Raw genomic sequence first — 16,380 nt, forward strand, 5'->3', positions numbered from 1 at the left:
TTGACTTAGGAAGCATGCGCGCGAGAGAGGCTTGGTACTAATTAATCAGAAATGTGTTTGGTCAATGCTTATAGCATTAATTTTAATTATATTATTAGAGTTATAGCATTAGAAATAAAAAATACATTTCTGCATAAATTACACATATTATTTTATTATTTAAAAAAAATAATTTAGACAGACAAATCGCTTGACAAGAAAATATGTCTCCAATCCCCATATTTCAGTATGATTGCTTCAGGTTGGAATTTGTTTTGTTTTTTGGCAGAGGAAGGGGCGCTTTGATTGTGTTGCTGTGGAGCAGATTTGACCTTGTGTGTCAGAATGAGGTTTTTCTAAGCCTTGTTTCATACAGAGCACTCTTAGACTGAAATGGCCTTAGGAGGAGTTGTTCTTGACAGAGATGCATTGTTTCGGGCAGCCAATAAACCACTGCACTGAGTGGCTACATCTGTGAACCTCATCTTGACTACAGTGTGGGGCTAGCAACAACACGGCAACTGTCGCAGCTGCACCTGCTGCTGTCTCAGTACAGAGCCTCCCTCTCTGCTGCCCACAGAACCGCATCACTCTTCTCTCCGTGACAAGCCAAAGGCAATGGGCTCCGCTTGGGTCAACTGGAGAGACGCTTCTTGGGAAAACATTTGAAAACAGAGGACAAAATGTCAGTCCCGAAAAGAGATGTTAAAATAAACTTCATGCCCCGAGGGCCCGGATTTGGTTCCATTGGAGCTTGGGTATAAAATTCCTGTCTGTAAAACATAGAGGGGTTTTAGAGCGCTGGCTTGGTAAAATCTGACCACCACTTGAGTGTTCATTCTTCAGCACATTTGTCCGGCTTCAGTAACAGGCTGGGGTATGATATGACAGCAAGTTGTCTCTCCCTGATATTGTAAATGATGAATACAGATAAATGGATCTGACTTTTCTGTACACATACCGCCCTGCTTGTGTATTGAGGCCATTCAGAAGATGATCTGATCAGCTAAGAAGAGATTCGGGAGCATTAAAGGCTTTTAAATCTCATATGTACTCATATTTGCTACGCTGCTGTTAAAAGTCAGAGAGCTGGCATCTAGTATTAAATAATATTACTAAAGCTCCATTTTTTCATACACTTTATTTGGTTCAGTAAATACCTGAAAGGGGAAAAAAAGAAGCAAGAAATATCTTGCAGAAAATGACTATTGGATCATCATGCTGTCTCAGAAAAAGATTATTGGTGGGGAACAATGCCGAGAGGGTTTTCAGCCAGGAGAAGTGATGCAACATGTCCACTTTCCTGCCAAATTGAACTTAGGAGTGTGAAAAGCAATGCAGGGACATGAGGAGAGGGGCTGACGTGAATGCAGATAGTGTGGGATTAACACAGGGGAAGATTGAGCGACAGTGGCCGGTGACGTCTCTTTACAGCTTTGCTTGTACAGCTGTGCCAGGCCTGGCATTCACTGCTGCCTGTTGGATCCAACTCCTCCTCCACTGCCGGGGGGTTAGGTAATGAACATCTTAAATGCTGCAGATAAGTTGATCTCCTGAATGTGTGTGTGTTATTAATGTATTTATAATGAAAATCTGAATGCTTAATATTGACACCTCAGCATGTCTCTGTCTGATTTGATCTTTTTGGCATTTGCTCAGGAAAAATACATATACAGGATGCCCTAATAATTCATCATGTCTCCTTCTAAATGAGGTGTGAGGCGGCTCTGCTGGTGTGAATTCTGCTGTAAATCACACATACCCTGACTGCTTTATCCATTAGAGTGACCTGTTTGTCTCATTCAGCCATTCAGTCCCTAGCAAATTGGTTTTAGTAATTAAGATGAGTGTGAGAACTGCAGCTTCTACTTCACACCTGGTATGTTACAGCTGGAAGCGAGACACGTAGGTGTGGAGTAGCATAAAAAAATGGAATTAACCACAAAATGACAGTCCAGTTGAATAGGCTTCATTATAGATGCATGGATAGATGCATGGATACCATATAAATCTTTTGACGACGTAAATAAATTAGTTGTTTAGGGCTTATCTCAAGATGGTTATTAATTTTACTCTTGAATTGTTGGTCTCCTTTATTTTAACGAAAGTAATGGTAAGAATTCAAAATACATTTGATATCATGATTGCATCGCTGTCCTAGGAAGACCATGTATTTCCCAAACGTTAACTTTTGTTTGAAGAAAAAAAAGCTTTATCAGCTGTGTGACATTTTTTCAACTAAAGCAATCGATTTTTAAATAGTTGTAGTAGTAGCTGAAGAAGTAGGATTTTTTTCCAGTCCATAAAGGAAAATTTGATGCATCAGTTTAACTGAAAGTCAAAATCTCCAGTTTTGAAAATACACAGATATTCTTGGACAGCAAAATATCAAACTATTCTATTTATAATAATTTTGGTGTGTGATCAGCCCCTTAACAATGTGACTGTAAAAGTGTAAGTGTCATTTCTAAAGAGTCAGGTTTCAGGTTTTACAGACTGTTTTACGTAGCTGACTGCCACTACATAAAAACAGTCTATAAAATCTGAAATTACTTTTTGAGGAACCTTCCTTATTTGGATATAGATGACACTGATTGGTCATCATCGTAGAATTCACATAACACATAACATTTTTAACCATAATCTACAATATACATCTGTTTGGGCTCTCAAAAACTAGGAGCATTAAATCAAACATATTTTATATTTTTGTCCTCATGAATCACTCACAGTGATCACTCACAGTGATTTAACACTCACACTGATAAAATCAAAGCAAGGTTAAATGATGACCAGACAGAAAGCTTTGAGCAAGCTGCACAAATTCTCAAGTACTGCATCTGTGCCCGGCAACACACGTTTCATTTTTAGCTTCAGCATCAGCAGCTGAACCATGTGATGAGTGCTATTCTTTAGTAGTTGATGGAAATGGGAAAAAAGCAGTGTAAAGAGGACAGTCAAATGGGGGGCAGAAACGGGTGCATTTTTGTCATTGCAGTGGAGCCAGTGGCATTTCCGTCATTCATCAGCCCAAGCTGATTACTAGTGGGTCTGGAGTGAACTGACAGGATGTGGCTCCTGCAGCCATTACCATCAGAAATAGGTCCAGCAGGCCCGAGGGTAGGCGAGGAGCTACCGCTCGAATAGGCCAAGACCTGCCTAAAGGATGGAAAAGTTTGCAGTGTTTTGCCCGATAACATATATCTAGTATAGAGGTGAGGTAGTAGTGTATTTTGTTGAGATATTTAGCATGGCTTTAAAAGATCTGCCGATGACGAACCCCAGGAACCTTTGCTCTGCAAATGGTAGTGTGGAAAGTTGAGTCTAATAATCAGCGAGAGATGGAATGTTGCAGACACCGCAACGCCTACTCACTTTACTGCAAGGGCCAAACGAGGGCTCTTTTATTCTCTCACCTGAAAAGGTTCGTGGGCTCCTGTTCATAGTGGAAGCAGTGTAGCAAAGGGAGGGGCGTGCAGACATTATTCGAGGACAGTGTAAAAACATTCTGAAGTCATCTCAGCTGTGCACTTGGTATTTAAACTTTAACAGAAGTTAAACATTTTGCACCAAGGCAGAGATGTGTAATGAAGCTTTCATAATACGATTCATACAACTGGAGCATGCACTGATAGCCCCAAACAAAAGTGCTAATTGACGGCTTGGATATTTTGGTGTGTAAAACATAGAAGGATGACAAAGATGGAAAATATTCACTGGACAAGGCTGAATATTTATTAGCAAGACAATAATTTCTCCTTTGAAGTTACAGTGAATGGCTGTTTTTAATCTGTGGCTGTTAATTGAACACTTTCTTTTTTGTTAAGCCATATTTTTGTAAACTTTAAGGAAGTCAAGACATTGCTTATAAAGCTGACATCTGCAAAGTTATTCTTTTCATTTTTTAAATCAGTAAATCATTAACATATCCATTTGTGAGTGTCATCGAAAATGTAAGACGCTTTCCATCGTGAGTGTGTGTGTGTGTTGATCGACTTTTAAAGAATTGTTAGGTCATTGACGATAGAGTATAAAAATATAATTTGTAATTAATCTTTTATCACTTAACTAGCTGCTGCTTTCCAGTATTTTGCAATAGATTTTCAAGCATGTTCATGCTGCTAGAGAGGGCGGCGATGGCCAAAGGTTCAATTCTTTACTGTATGTGTGAATTCAAGGTACGTGTCTTATATCTCAGGCAGCAGATTTTGCAGTATTTTAACAAGGCCATATTATTTGTGTAAAATGCAAAACTCTTTGGACGTTGGTTAAGTGCATCTCATTCCCACGTCTCTTTTATGTTGTTTCGTGTTCATCAGATCAAACACAATAACTGGTGATTATGCCTTGACACAAACCGGTCAAGGAGAGGTAAAACTTCGTCTCTAATATAATCCACCAGACGTTTTAGTCAAATAAAACATAATCTTTCATCTACACACAGCTCAGTGCATTATATTGCTCTGAATGGTGCGTAGTGTTGAGAAACCACATTACAGAGATGCTTGTTGTTGTTCAGAGGACAATTTTCCTCCCCAGCAAGAACCCTTGTCAAAGTATTACCTTCTCTCCCAACATGGGCCTCTGTTATCACACTCACTTCATATTCATAGTGAGTCTTATTCTCCGTCATTATTTTGTATAACGTAGAGCTGTAGCAATTACACTTCAGTGGATTACCTATGCAGAGATACAGAGATTAAGATCTCTGCTTCATACTACCTCCCGCGTGGCGGTTCAAAGGTGTGACCTGTACTGCAATGCGCTATCGTTTGGCAGAGCACAAAATTGGTCAACCTTTCAGAGTTTGTTTGGGAATAGGAATCCCTTTGGTATTCAAAACAGGAGGGCCTTATGACAGGGAGACAGGGAGATAATTTCCTAGTGAATGTTTTATCGGCTTGACAGTCTTCTGCATCTGCCTGCTCTCTCTCTCTCTCTCTCTCTCTCTCTCCTCATGTCTTTAGATTCCCTGACTTCCCTGGTTTAGTTATTCAGCAAAAAAAAAGAAACCCCTGTTTGCGCCCCTACCTTTTGTTATCACAAAAGAACAAACACATATTAAACATACACAAGGTGCAGAAGCAGTGATTGCTGTATCTGCTGTCCTACTGTGGGTGGCAGGGGATGATAACATAAGCCACAGAACCATTTACATATTTTTTTTAATCATGTCAACCTGAATCATGGTCAGTTGAGAGCCGGGCATATTATTATACCTTTAACAAAGATGGTACTTTTTAACCATTAGTGTTTTCATCATCTTTCACAGCAGCTACACTCTCATCTTCGCCAATCATTTGTTTGCTTGATGGCATCACTCACATCCACATTTAAGTTGAAACTTTTCTCAAATTAAAAAATCTACTCTCTCTCTCTCTCTCTCTCTCTCTCTCTCTCTCTCTCTCTCTCTCTCTCTCTCTCAATTTAATTCAATTCAATTCAAATTAGCTTTATTGGCATGTGTAACAACAATATTGCCAAAGCATCATACAAACTACATATGAACAATCAACCCCATACTTTTTATTAACCAAGTCTCTCTCTCCCTCCCTCTCTGGCTGATCCATTGTACAGTGAGGAGGCCGGAGCTAGATCCTATTGCACCTTAGTTATTAAAGGAGGGGGCTGGAATGAGCCAATCTGAGCTTGTTTGCATCACAATCCCCTACACTGTGCTGATGTTATGCTAATGAACACTGTGGTGAAGGCTCAGCCCCAAAACTGTCCTCTCTCTTTCACCTCTGAAAGTGGGGAGAGGGCAAGGAGTGGTGACACTGAAACTGCACAAAGAAATCCAATGATGCAGCCTGGAAATTAAAAGCTGCTTGAATTACTCTATTTTCTCATGTCGCTGTGTATGAATGTGAAATTGTTAGATGCTTGCCTCTTTATGCTAGCTTTTTTAACCATTCTTTAATGTTTTGTTCAGAATACTTTTCATGTTATTGTGCAGCCTTAAAGCATTCATTTCTGAGCAGCCGCTAAATGCCTTTTTAGACATTTTCTGTCTTTGAAAAAAATCAGGTTTAACAAGCGCCATTACCTGTCAGGGCAGTACTGAGTGAGGATTTAGGGCTGACATGTGATTGCATTCAGGAAAGACTACACCCACTTCTTTTGTCTGACGAGATACATGGCCATACCTTGTTTTAGGTTGACATTTGCCACTTCCCCTGTCTGACAAACACATTCATGCCAGCTTTTAGATTGAAAATAGATATGGCAGCACTGAGATAGAAATGTGTTAGGATAAAGTAGGCTACAGTAGATCCACTCCACCGATTAAGTAATTTGTATAGTATTGCTTCTGCTGTAAGGGTAAGGTCCTTGTGCAGTTTTCTATTTTAGAGAGGACTGAGATTATGCGGTGACCCTTATTTTGGCTGTGTTTGTCCTTCCTCTGAGCTGCAGAAAGGTTAAAAGCCTCAATTAGACACTGAGCCAAGGTCAGCCACATTATGCACAATGCCTCTAATCTGAAAGAATTAGCACCCTTCAAACATCAAAATATACACCAGTCTCGAAACAAAGCGCTGCTTTCCAAGCTTGAGTCATTTTAGAAATATTCCGAGACTTTCTTGAACAAATGTGTACTGAGAGAAAAATATATGACGCATGCTTGAGTGCAATGATGGGGTGAATCCAGGTAAAAGTTATCTTTAAGCCTTTTTTAAATATACCAGTCACAAAGGAGGCGATGTAGCTCAACAAAGGAAAGCAAACAAAGAAGAGAAGGAATTTGGAGCTTTTAGACAATTGAGATGTGGATTGTGCAATATGGGCTCAGTATCAGGATTGTACATTAACTGTAAGCCAAGGACTTACTTAATGACATATCTTTGATTCAAGGTGGAGTTAAAACACCTTGTTTTTTTTGGTCCCAAAGATAATTGCTCAGTTTCTGTTTTCGTTTCTCATCGCTTAAATGAGTCAAGGCGTGAATAAATGGCATATTTTCCTACTCTCTTCCATTTTAAATTTGTCTCTCACAAGTCATCTTCTCCATTACCTTCATCATGTTTTGTGTTGTTGCCCGCTACCTTAAAAATTAATCATCCTGTTTAATAACGCCTCATGATCACAGTGCATTATTGATGGCAAGGTCCTTAATAGAAGTACGGAGCAGGGTTTTTAACCATTCAGCTGCTCATTTTGATGGGGGGGAGGGAGGAGAGCCACAAAAGCTGCTTACTGGTGCATATACGAATAAATACAGTCCGTTATTATCATAGACTAAAACCCGGCCCTTTTGTACAAACAAACATGTTGTGTTATAAATGAGTGGCAACACAAAAAATAAATAAGTCAGACAAGCTGCCAAACTAAATAACAGTTTTTTAGTGAATTTGACCCCATGAGCAAATCTCTGACCTCAGCTGTTTATTTGTTCAACGTTGTTCAGTTTCAAGCATGCAAGTGATATGAATGACTCGGACACTGTATACCTGACACTCACAGTAGTTGTCAATACTGGGTTGCTGTGAATGTGCAGTTTTTGTCCACTCTCTCATTGTATTATTTTTGCATGAACACAGCAATGATGTTACTCTTGCTGAAATTGAGAGGATGAGTTTGGGAGAGTGTCTTGGCCAACTGCCGAGCTCAGTTTGTATAATCCTTGATTTGTTTTGACTAATTTGTCTATGGCAAACTCTGTCACACAACAAATGTTTCTTTTATGGTGTCCTAATGTGCTCTACGACCAACAACCCTTCAAAGTATTTATGTGCACATACTAATTGGATTGAGTTTCTGGACAGGGGAGTATACACTATATAGTGCCTGCACTCTGTGTATTCCAAGGTTAATCGTGCCATGTCAAGGACGTATTGGACTTGATTGGCAGGTACTATCACCATGAGATGCCCATATAATGGAAGGTCTCCCATTCCTGACCTTCCTATTTATCTTGCTGTATTAATGTCAGCCTATTAATTCCTAAGCGGAGGAACATTTGGAAAAGACACCGTTTAACAGCCCAGGCTGAATCATTCTTATCTCAGCAGACCTGAAAGGAATAGTTTTGTGCTATCGGGAAGTGGAAATGACATTTTGAAATTTCATTTGAGATAATCCACTTCACTTCCCAGTAAAACATCAAAATTACAACAAAAAATGTATGGAACCTGTATTAAAACTTTGTTACCGTGGCAAATCATCTGGCTATAATCCATGTGGACAGACAGGTGTAGGTATCTTTCGGCACTAATAGGATTTTTGTTACATTGCTAAAGTGATTATGAGGCTATGGATTCAATATATATCCAGGCAAAGGGCAATGTAGCACTCAGAACATAAAAAACATTCTACATTTTAAATTAGTGAGTATTGCCTTATAAAGACGGGTTTCTCACATTTAAAACTACAGCAGAAATAGTAAATGGATGTATCTCATCCATAAATGTATTGATGAGATGGATTTTTCAGGGTTTGGCACACAATTGCTTTATTTAGCAGCCATATGTCCTGACCAGTGGGAAGTACTCTAATCGATTAATTGAGTGGCTCATAAAAATGATCAGTGGTGCAAAAAGTGCTAACACACAAGAGCAATGAGCATGACGAACACCACACTGATGTCACATGCTCTGGCTCTCTCCTGCATGCTACTATATTTTCTATTTTGGAAGTGTGGCTTGCATAAGAGCTAGGTAATGATTCATTTTTATCAAACATCATGATCCACAGGTTCAAAAACAATTATTTTTATGTACTCTCAGACGATGAGATGGGTTACGTAATACCTGAAAATGATAAGTAACTATGCAATACAGTGTAACTACAAGGGATGTGAAAAAAACAGTCATCTTAATCAGACATCTCTGGCCATAATAGGTTTGAACTATCTGAGATAAGTTTTTGCTAATAATGTTCTTTAATTTTTGTTGTGTATCAGTTTTAAGAGAACCCTCCAACCAGAAAAACCCTCACGTTTGCATTGTTTTCCCTGTCTCCCTCCTTTGTATCCTACCCCCACCCCCCCAAAAGAGACTGAGCTGTCCTGTTGCGCAGCATGCATGTTTGACCTGGTATTTCACTGGTTGAGCTCCTGTTAGGGTCAGGGCCTGCGTTTGGGGCACAGTGTTTGGTTGGGTGTCATTCAGCTCCTCTGGCACTGTGCTGCTCTCAATCATCCCCTCAGCAGAGGGGTCAGCGTCTGATTCCTCTCTGGCCCATATCTGACTCAGTGGGGCTCCAGACTCATCTGATCACCGGCCCAATCTCTCCCCTCTGGAGTGCGAATTTTCTGATTTACGCTTGCAAATTGTACATCTTCAGCAGTGTCAAAGCAGGAACACAATCTCTTTTGGGAATATATTTTCATCCACAGCTGAGGCTGAGTGTTCTCTGACTGAGCCGTGTGTCCCCAGGTATTTCAGTATTTCCCTTAAAGTGGGTTAGAGAAATAGAGATAAGAGGAGTGTTATGGTATGTATGAATTCATGTATGAGGATGCTGTTGGGAAAACCCAATGGAAACCAAATGTGTTCCCGTCATTCAACATGTGGTGGTCTGTTGGTTCTGATTTACATTTCAGTGAATCTCTGGCACCACATTTCCCTTCCTTTGCATCCCTGTGATGTTCCGTGACAATTAACATCCCAACTCTTTCTTGAGGTTTGTTGAAAGCTCAGGGGCTAATTCAAGGGTCAAGCAAGACTTGCAAGCTGTCAATCTTTTATTGTAACTTGAGGCCCCCCCCTCCCCCCCACACACACACTCATTTTCATTATTCTGGGTCCCCCCTTCATTCTCCCAGACCTCGTTTATTGAATGGCCCAAGTCTTCTTCTATTCTCCTGTGGTCCTCTAACAGCTAGAGACGGACAACCAGGAGCTTTGTCTAAGGAGCCCGGCATTCTTTCACATCTGCCTCTTGTTTTCAGACCCCCGCTGCATTCAAATTTCAAACTGTCCTTTTCAATCAACCCTCCTCCCCTCCCTTCTAATAACCCCCTTCCTCCCAGTTACTAAGCCTTTTTTTTCTTAAGAAGGCCAACTGAGCTCTGGCAATTCACAATTTTGTCACTCACTTGTCGATTATAAAGCATTCTGTTGTATTGCGAATATATCAAGCACACATATGTTTAAAGCCTTTGGGCCAACGCCCCTGTGGCTTCTCCATTTCTCAGGGTACTTAAACATCTGTCTGCAATGGCTTCATATTTAGCCCAAACAGCGCGATGCCTGTTGACATTTTAGCAATCTGTGCTTAACAATCACGCAAAATTGCCTTGATCGTGTCTCATGCATTAGAAGCAGCCATGTCGATGATGACGCTCTTCATCATATGTCCATGGAGTATAAACCCCAAACCCCAGCCCCAGAACACATTGTTGCAGATGCTAAAACCTGTTCTGAGATCACACCCAAGTCGAGGGCAATTTTTTAAAAAACAGTCAGGTATGATCACCGGTGGTTTCTGTTTCAAGACGGAGAGAGAAAAGAAACCCCCAGCTGAGAGGGGAGACCTCAGCACGTTTAATGAGGAGAACGGCAGTCAAGCAGTCTCTCTACACTGTCTACGCCTTTGGTGCCTCAGCATGTTTAACACTCACAGCATGATACAAAGTATATTAAAGTATCGGACTGTTATCATCGATTTACAGAACACCCATCTCCATGTACAAGGATCTACATTCTGCATTTTTTCATCGGGCCGGGGGGTCTCACCTGCCTTGGAGGCAAGACTGTTTAAAGGCGGTTTTGTCTTTGCATTCTGACACAAGTGGTCAGTTGAGCACACTTAACTCTTTTTTTCCCCCACTAAGCAATGATGACAGGGGAGCAAGAATAATCAAATTGGTTCAACACTGTTATCTCAGGCTGAGACTTAATAGTTTGTTTACGTATTTAAACACAAGCAACCACAGCCACCAAAGAGACAAATATACGGAAATGCACGCTTTTAACCTGTTCCAGATGTAATTAATGTTGTACTAAGATATATCATATTTATTTTGCAAAAGTGAGGAATAAAGTACTACCTTGAGTTAATAGTTTTGGGGTTAAGGAGCCAATGTGATTTGACAGAAGACCTTTACTGACGCGTTCTCCAGATAGATTTAAACACGTTTTGGGCACAGCACTTAGTCCACTATATTAATCTCAACTGAAATCAGTGTGTTTATGTGCACTCTATTCAGTTATAACCATAGTATGGTAATACAGCAATGATTGCAACTATCATGGAAAGACCTTTACCAGGTCATCTTACTTGCGTCAAGGTCATAAGCCGAGTAGGCATAGCATCAGTCTTTGAAATTGGACTTGGCACGTATATACTATAGTGTCTGCTTTTTGATTCTGCGCACGCACCACAGAGGTGACGGAATAAACCAGATGCATACTTGGACTGTATTTGATAAAAGAGTGACAAGGCTACGGATGTTGGGAAAATAAAACTCATTTTTTTTGAGTGACAGTGAAACGAATTTAATGCTACAACTACCACCTCAAGTGATAGAGCTTGTGTGAATATCCTCTGTAAATCAGCAAAAATGTCTCTCCATTATTATATTACTATTGTCTGTTTACTATTTAGATATTAAACAACTCATGTAAACTTACTGTATTATTACTGGGGAAACTGGCTTATTGTGAACCGTGTAAACACTTTAGTCAAACTGTTACTTTAATCAGAGTTTTCACAGTAAATGATTTTGTGCGTGACAATATAATGATGGAATGGGATTATCATCACTCCGATCTCCACACATGGAAATGTGTGCGTGATTTAAGTATTGTCTGTCTCGTTAAGTGGACAAAACAGTAAGAACTAAGACTTTGTGTGCACAGAGGAAGATCCTTAAGCCTATATGGTCACTATGCAGCTTTATTGTGGGGACAATCTGCTTAAGGACTTGTTATACTGTATTGGTAGCCACTTGCCTAATACATTTAATTGGTGCCACATGCACTGATCATCTAAAAGACATGGGTTAGGTTTTTTTTTGGAATCAAATATGGGGGTCTCTACTCTCACTAGGTCTCTCTGATCAACTTTCATTTGTCGAGTCTCATGGCTGCATATTATTCCACTGAAACTAAATACACTGTGGCTGCGTATACTCAGCTCCTGTTAACCTCTTTTAAATGGCTCTAAAATTAGAGGTCTCAGGTGAGGCGTAATGTCATACTAGATGAGCTGATTATGGCAGGCTTAATTATAACTTTGTTGGCTAATGTGTGAGCTCTACATGTTTTCTCGGTGATGAATTATTACACTGTCTGAGAACTCAGACAAAATAGATCAAAGACTCTTTGGGCCGTGGATATTCTCCAGTGTGGAGGAGCCAGCCGAAGCTGATTTGTGCAGCTCTGACTGTACATGACAAACAGAATTCCTCACCCTCTTTTCAGTTGAGTTCTCTTGTTAGATTCTAGTATGATGGGTAACATTCAGTCCCTTGAATCTTAACAAACAATTGCAGGCTGTAGACACAGGCAAAAAAATGGAATGTTGTTTTTGAATGTGCTTAAAAAGAAGAGAAAAAAACAGTTTCTAATGGGGTCCTATGTGCCTTGTTGCCAGAGTGATGCCATATCCCATGGTGAATGTGCTAATGGTTCATGGGAGTGAGAGGACTGAGCTTAGCCGAGCAGTGTAAACACACAGACAAAAGGGAGCCGTTAGTAGTGTGAAACGCATGCCTGGGCGCGCAGGTAGGCATTAGGTTTCACCCTACACAGCTCTGGCACTGTATCCATGACAGGGAGGAGGCCATTTGCTTTTGTAGCGAAAGAGAGCAAAAACAAACATTCAAACAGACTAGTACTAGAGGGACAGGTATGGATGAGACGGGGAGAGAGGTATTCTGGTTTAGGGAGATGTAAGGGAGAGGGAGGGGGAGGAGAGATAAGGTGGTTTGTGGTCACTCACAACAGAGAGAAGTGACCATTTGCTTGCTAGTGTTTTTTTATTTGTTTGTTTGGCTAGGGCGTGGGGGTGGAAAGAGCTGCAAAATATCAGTCAAATAGAAGTAATGTTTCTTTTGAACCGCTGCTTAAGTAGAATTGAAATGCCTGTAGCAGGAACTTCTACTTAAATAACTCACTGTGGCAAATTTAAAATGTCCTTGATTAAATGTGACTGAGCTACCTACATTGTTACACACGGTCTTTTCCACATTTAGTAAAATATGGGATGCTGGATGTTTAATTGGCCGTGTAGACTTAAAATAACTCCATGTTAAAATAAGCTCAGCATTCGACCAAACAATCCACCTCTTTAGTGTTTTTCTAACGTTTACTCAGACACCAACCAAGCTAATGTAAACCAAGATGATTATAGCAGGATTAAAGCTTTTTGGCTAATGTTCACCAAGCTATTACCATGGAAAGTTTTAGCATTTAATGCTGCTGTCAGTACAGTTGTAAAAATCTTACATAATTTATAGATTTCAAAGTGCTCAGAAAAGTATAAATATGTTTTTTGCAATAGGTACTGAAAATATAATTTGACACAGCACTGATAATGTTAGCATCACTTGCTATAGGTCCCATGGAGATGGGACAGGGTGGGTCTTATCTGTTTGATGACAGCGCTGGTCCCACCCCTTACACTCTCTGGCAGTTAAATGGTTTGCATTCATCTATCATTAAGAGATTTCCCTTCCCAGGATTATTGACCTTCTGGGCTTATTTTAGTGGCTTGCGTGGGTTTGTAGTATTTCACAGCTTAACGTTTGTCACATTTCTGCAGTGGAATGTAAATGCAGCATCAAGTGCCTTGTGATAAGAGTGTGACAGGGTGAATTCCTCTGTAAAATTACACTGGAACAGAGCTTGCACATGGAATAAATATCATCACTGAAGTGAACGTCTCTCTCTGTCTGCTCCACAGGTGAGAGGATCAATGATGAGCATCTCTGAGACCAGCTGGCTTGGACTTTTTTAATCAGAACCATTCAGTCACAGCACAATCCTGCCGCAAACCATCACCAGGAGCCATGGCATGCTCCCTGTGGAAACTACACACCTTCTGCTGGTTTCTCATCACACTAGCCCAAGTTCACTCCACAGAGGGTAAGTACATAAGAAAAAGTGGTTTTTGTTTTCCCTGAAAACTTACTGATCTGTTATCTTGCAAGTATTTTATAGTATCTTTTAAATTAGTGTTGTTTCAGGCTCAATGACAGACAATGCTAGAATATACTTTTTTTGCTATTGTCTTATTTAGCATGAGCAGTGAAATTGTTACTCAAGCCAGAGCTACTGCTCCTCTGAGTGCAGGCAGTGCTTGTGTAAGTAATGCAGCTCTGAGGACAGTGGGCACAGGCGGATGGGGGATAATCTTGAGTGGTTTCATTAGTTGGTAAATTGTGATTTGTCTGAGATTTTCTGCTTGAAAGCGCCAGTTGTTCCCAGTGGCATCAGAGCCGGATCCATTTGTAAATTCCTCGCTAAAATGTTCTGTCTCATGGCAGGCACACACAGATTTTACACCTCAAAAAATATAAAGCTTGAATGTGTTTTAATCATGGTGCATTTAGCTTTGATTAAATCACTCTCAGCTGTATCATATTTTCATGATTTATGCATCCAAACCATATCTCATAAACTGTATCCTTAACATGTTAGTGTTTAATCACAAGAGTAGAGGTGCATTACTTTTAGATGTTTAATGATTGGGTTTAGAATAAACCAAATTTGGCATATTTTCAGTACAGTATATCAAAAGAGCCATTACAGATTTGGTCCGCTGGTGCCAACTGTTGAAGCTGCCGCCAACTGTTCACTATACCTGCTTTATTGATTTTTCAAAAAGCTCAATATTGTAGGATTATTGATTCAAGTTTGGAAGGTAATGACTTCTCAAGATGCTTAATTTACACTGTAGCAAGTCACACTGCCACAGTATATGTTACCATATGTGTATCTCATGTATCATCTGGCTTGGATTTGATCTTCATATTAGAGGTGTGACATTTGAGAAGTGTGTGGTCTCTATACACTTTAGTGGAAACACAGAAAGTCACAGAAAACCCTTAAAAGTGTCTGTACAAAATCATAAGCATTCCATATATGTCGGCACTCTGACATATCATTTTAGAAACCTCATACAAAGATAAGAGTTTGCAATATATGTATTACACACACACACACACACACACACATATATATATGTTTATATATATGTATGTAAACTTATTTAGAGGGCTGGATAGATAGTCATCACCACAGTGAGTTTCTATCCCTGGTGGCCTCGCCTCTGGTTTCACCCGACGAGCCATAGAACTCAATTGACAGTGTTTGAAAGGCAGGAAGCCGGTGAGGGTTCCTAACGCTACAATACTTTATACATGTTGTGAGAGTCCTTGCTAACAGGTAACTCCATGTGATTTGGAGGTGAGGTTTGGAGGTGGTCTAAACCCTCCCCAGGCAAACAGAGAAAGCAGTGACTGTATTACATGCGGAAATGCTTATTCCATGTCAGGGTAAAGAGGGCCTAAATGCAAAAAAAGGAATAAACCCATTAATTGACGACATTTTTCATTCACCTTTTCCTCTTGTTGGGTCCCCTGCGCCCTCACCTCCTTCCCATTTCCCATCTCAGCCGCACAGATCAGCCCAGAAACAGTTCATTACAAACAATATCCCCAAGTAAACATGCTTCATTAAACTGCGTCTACCCCTAATATCTTTTTAATGCATTTTTATAATTGAATTAAATGGGTTAGTGGAATTCTGTAAATAGTTCAAAGTTAGTTTTTATTTCCTCTTTGTTTTTTTTGTTTTTTTTGCTTTTGAAAGAAGAGATATACACAAGATTGAAACTATAGCTGTCAGGGGTTGTGTTCCTCTCTGACCTCCTTCTATACATGTCTCATCCTTCGCATTTGACTCTATCTATTGGACTCAAGTATATATGTCTGTGATCTGTATTTGTTCAGATGACTCACAGCCATTTGGAGGCTTTGATCTGCCATTTTCCTTCTTTTATTTAAATCTTAACCCTGGAAAATTGCTTGTATACATCCACAAGCCCAGCAGTCCTGTCAGTGAGATGGGTTTCTGAAACTGATTTGGCTTATTATTTTAATTATGCCATATAAGTATACACTCTCTCTCTCTCTCTCTCTCTCTCTCTCTCTCTCTCTCTATATATATATATATATATATATATATATATATATATATATATATATGTGTGTGTGTATATAGTGTAATAGATATCAAAGGAACCCTGGAGCCTAGAGCTTTTGAACCTAATGATATGGTTATGGTTATTATCACTATGTTATATTCTGCTGTATTTTATTAGGGTCATTAAAAAAGGTAACTAGCACTGTGGAGATATTTTTCCCTCCGTCCCTTTTTTGAACAGCTGCTTTAAGTGCAGTATTGTCTACGGTATAACTGCTGAGATTGAAATAATTATTTTGTTTTAAGACAG

The 16,380-nt window shown here is 39.8% G+C and overlaps 1 protein-coding gene across 29 annotated transcripts in view; it reads left to right on the forward strand.

The window, feature by feature from the left end:
- adgrl2a (adhesion G protein-coupled receptor L2a) overlaps positions 1–16,380 on the forward strand; it is a 91,919-nt gene that overhangs the window by 7,217 nt on the left and 68,322 nt on the right. For all 29 annotated transcript variants that reach the window (XM_038715726.1, XM_038715732.1, XM_038715734.1 and 26 more), the window contains one exon: positions 13,828–14,009. In XM_038715726.1, coding sequence (XP_038571654.1) covers positions 13,934–14,009 — 76 coding nt within the window. In that variant the 5' untranslated portion in view covers positions 13,828–13,933. The remainder of the gene's footprint in view (positions 1–13,827; positions 14,010–16,380) is intronic.

This window comes from Micropterus salmoides, unplaced genomic scaffold (genome assembly GCF_014851395.1).
Source record: "Micropterus salmoides isolate LMB-PRFRI ecotype aquatic unplaced genomic scaffold, ASM1485139v1 Ms_hic_scaffold_13, whole genome shotgun sequence".
Taxonomy (NCBI): Eukaryota; Metazoa; Chordata; class Actinopteri; order Centrarchiformes; family Centrarchidae; genus Micropterus; species Micropterus salmoides.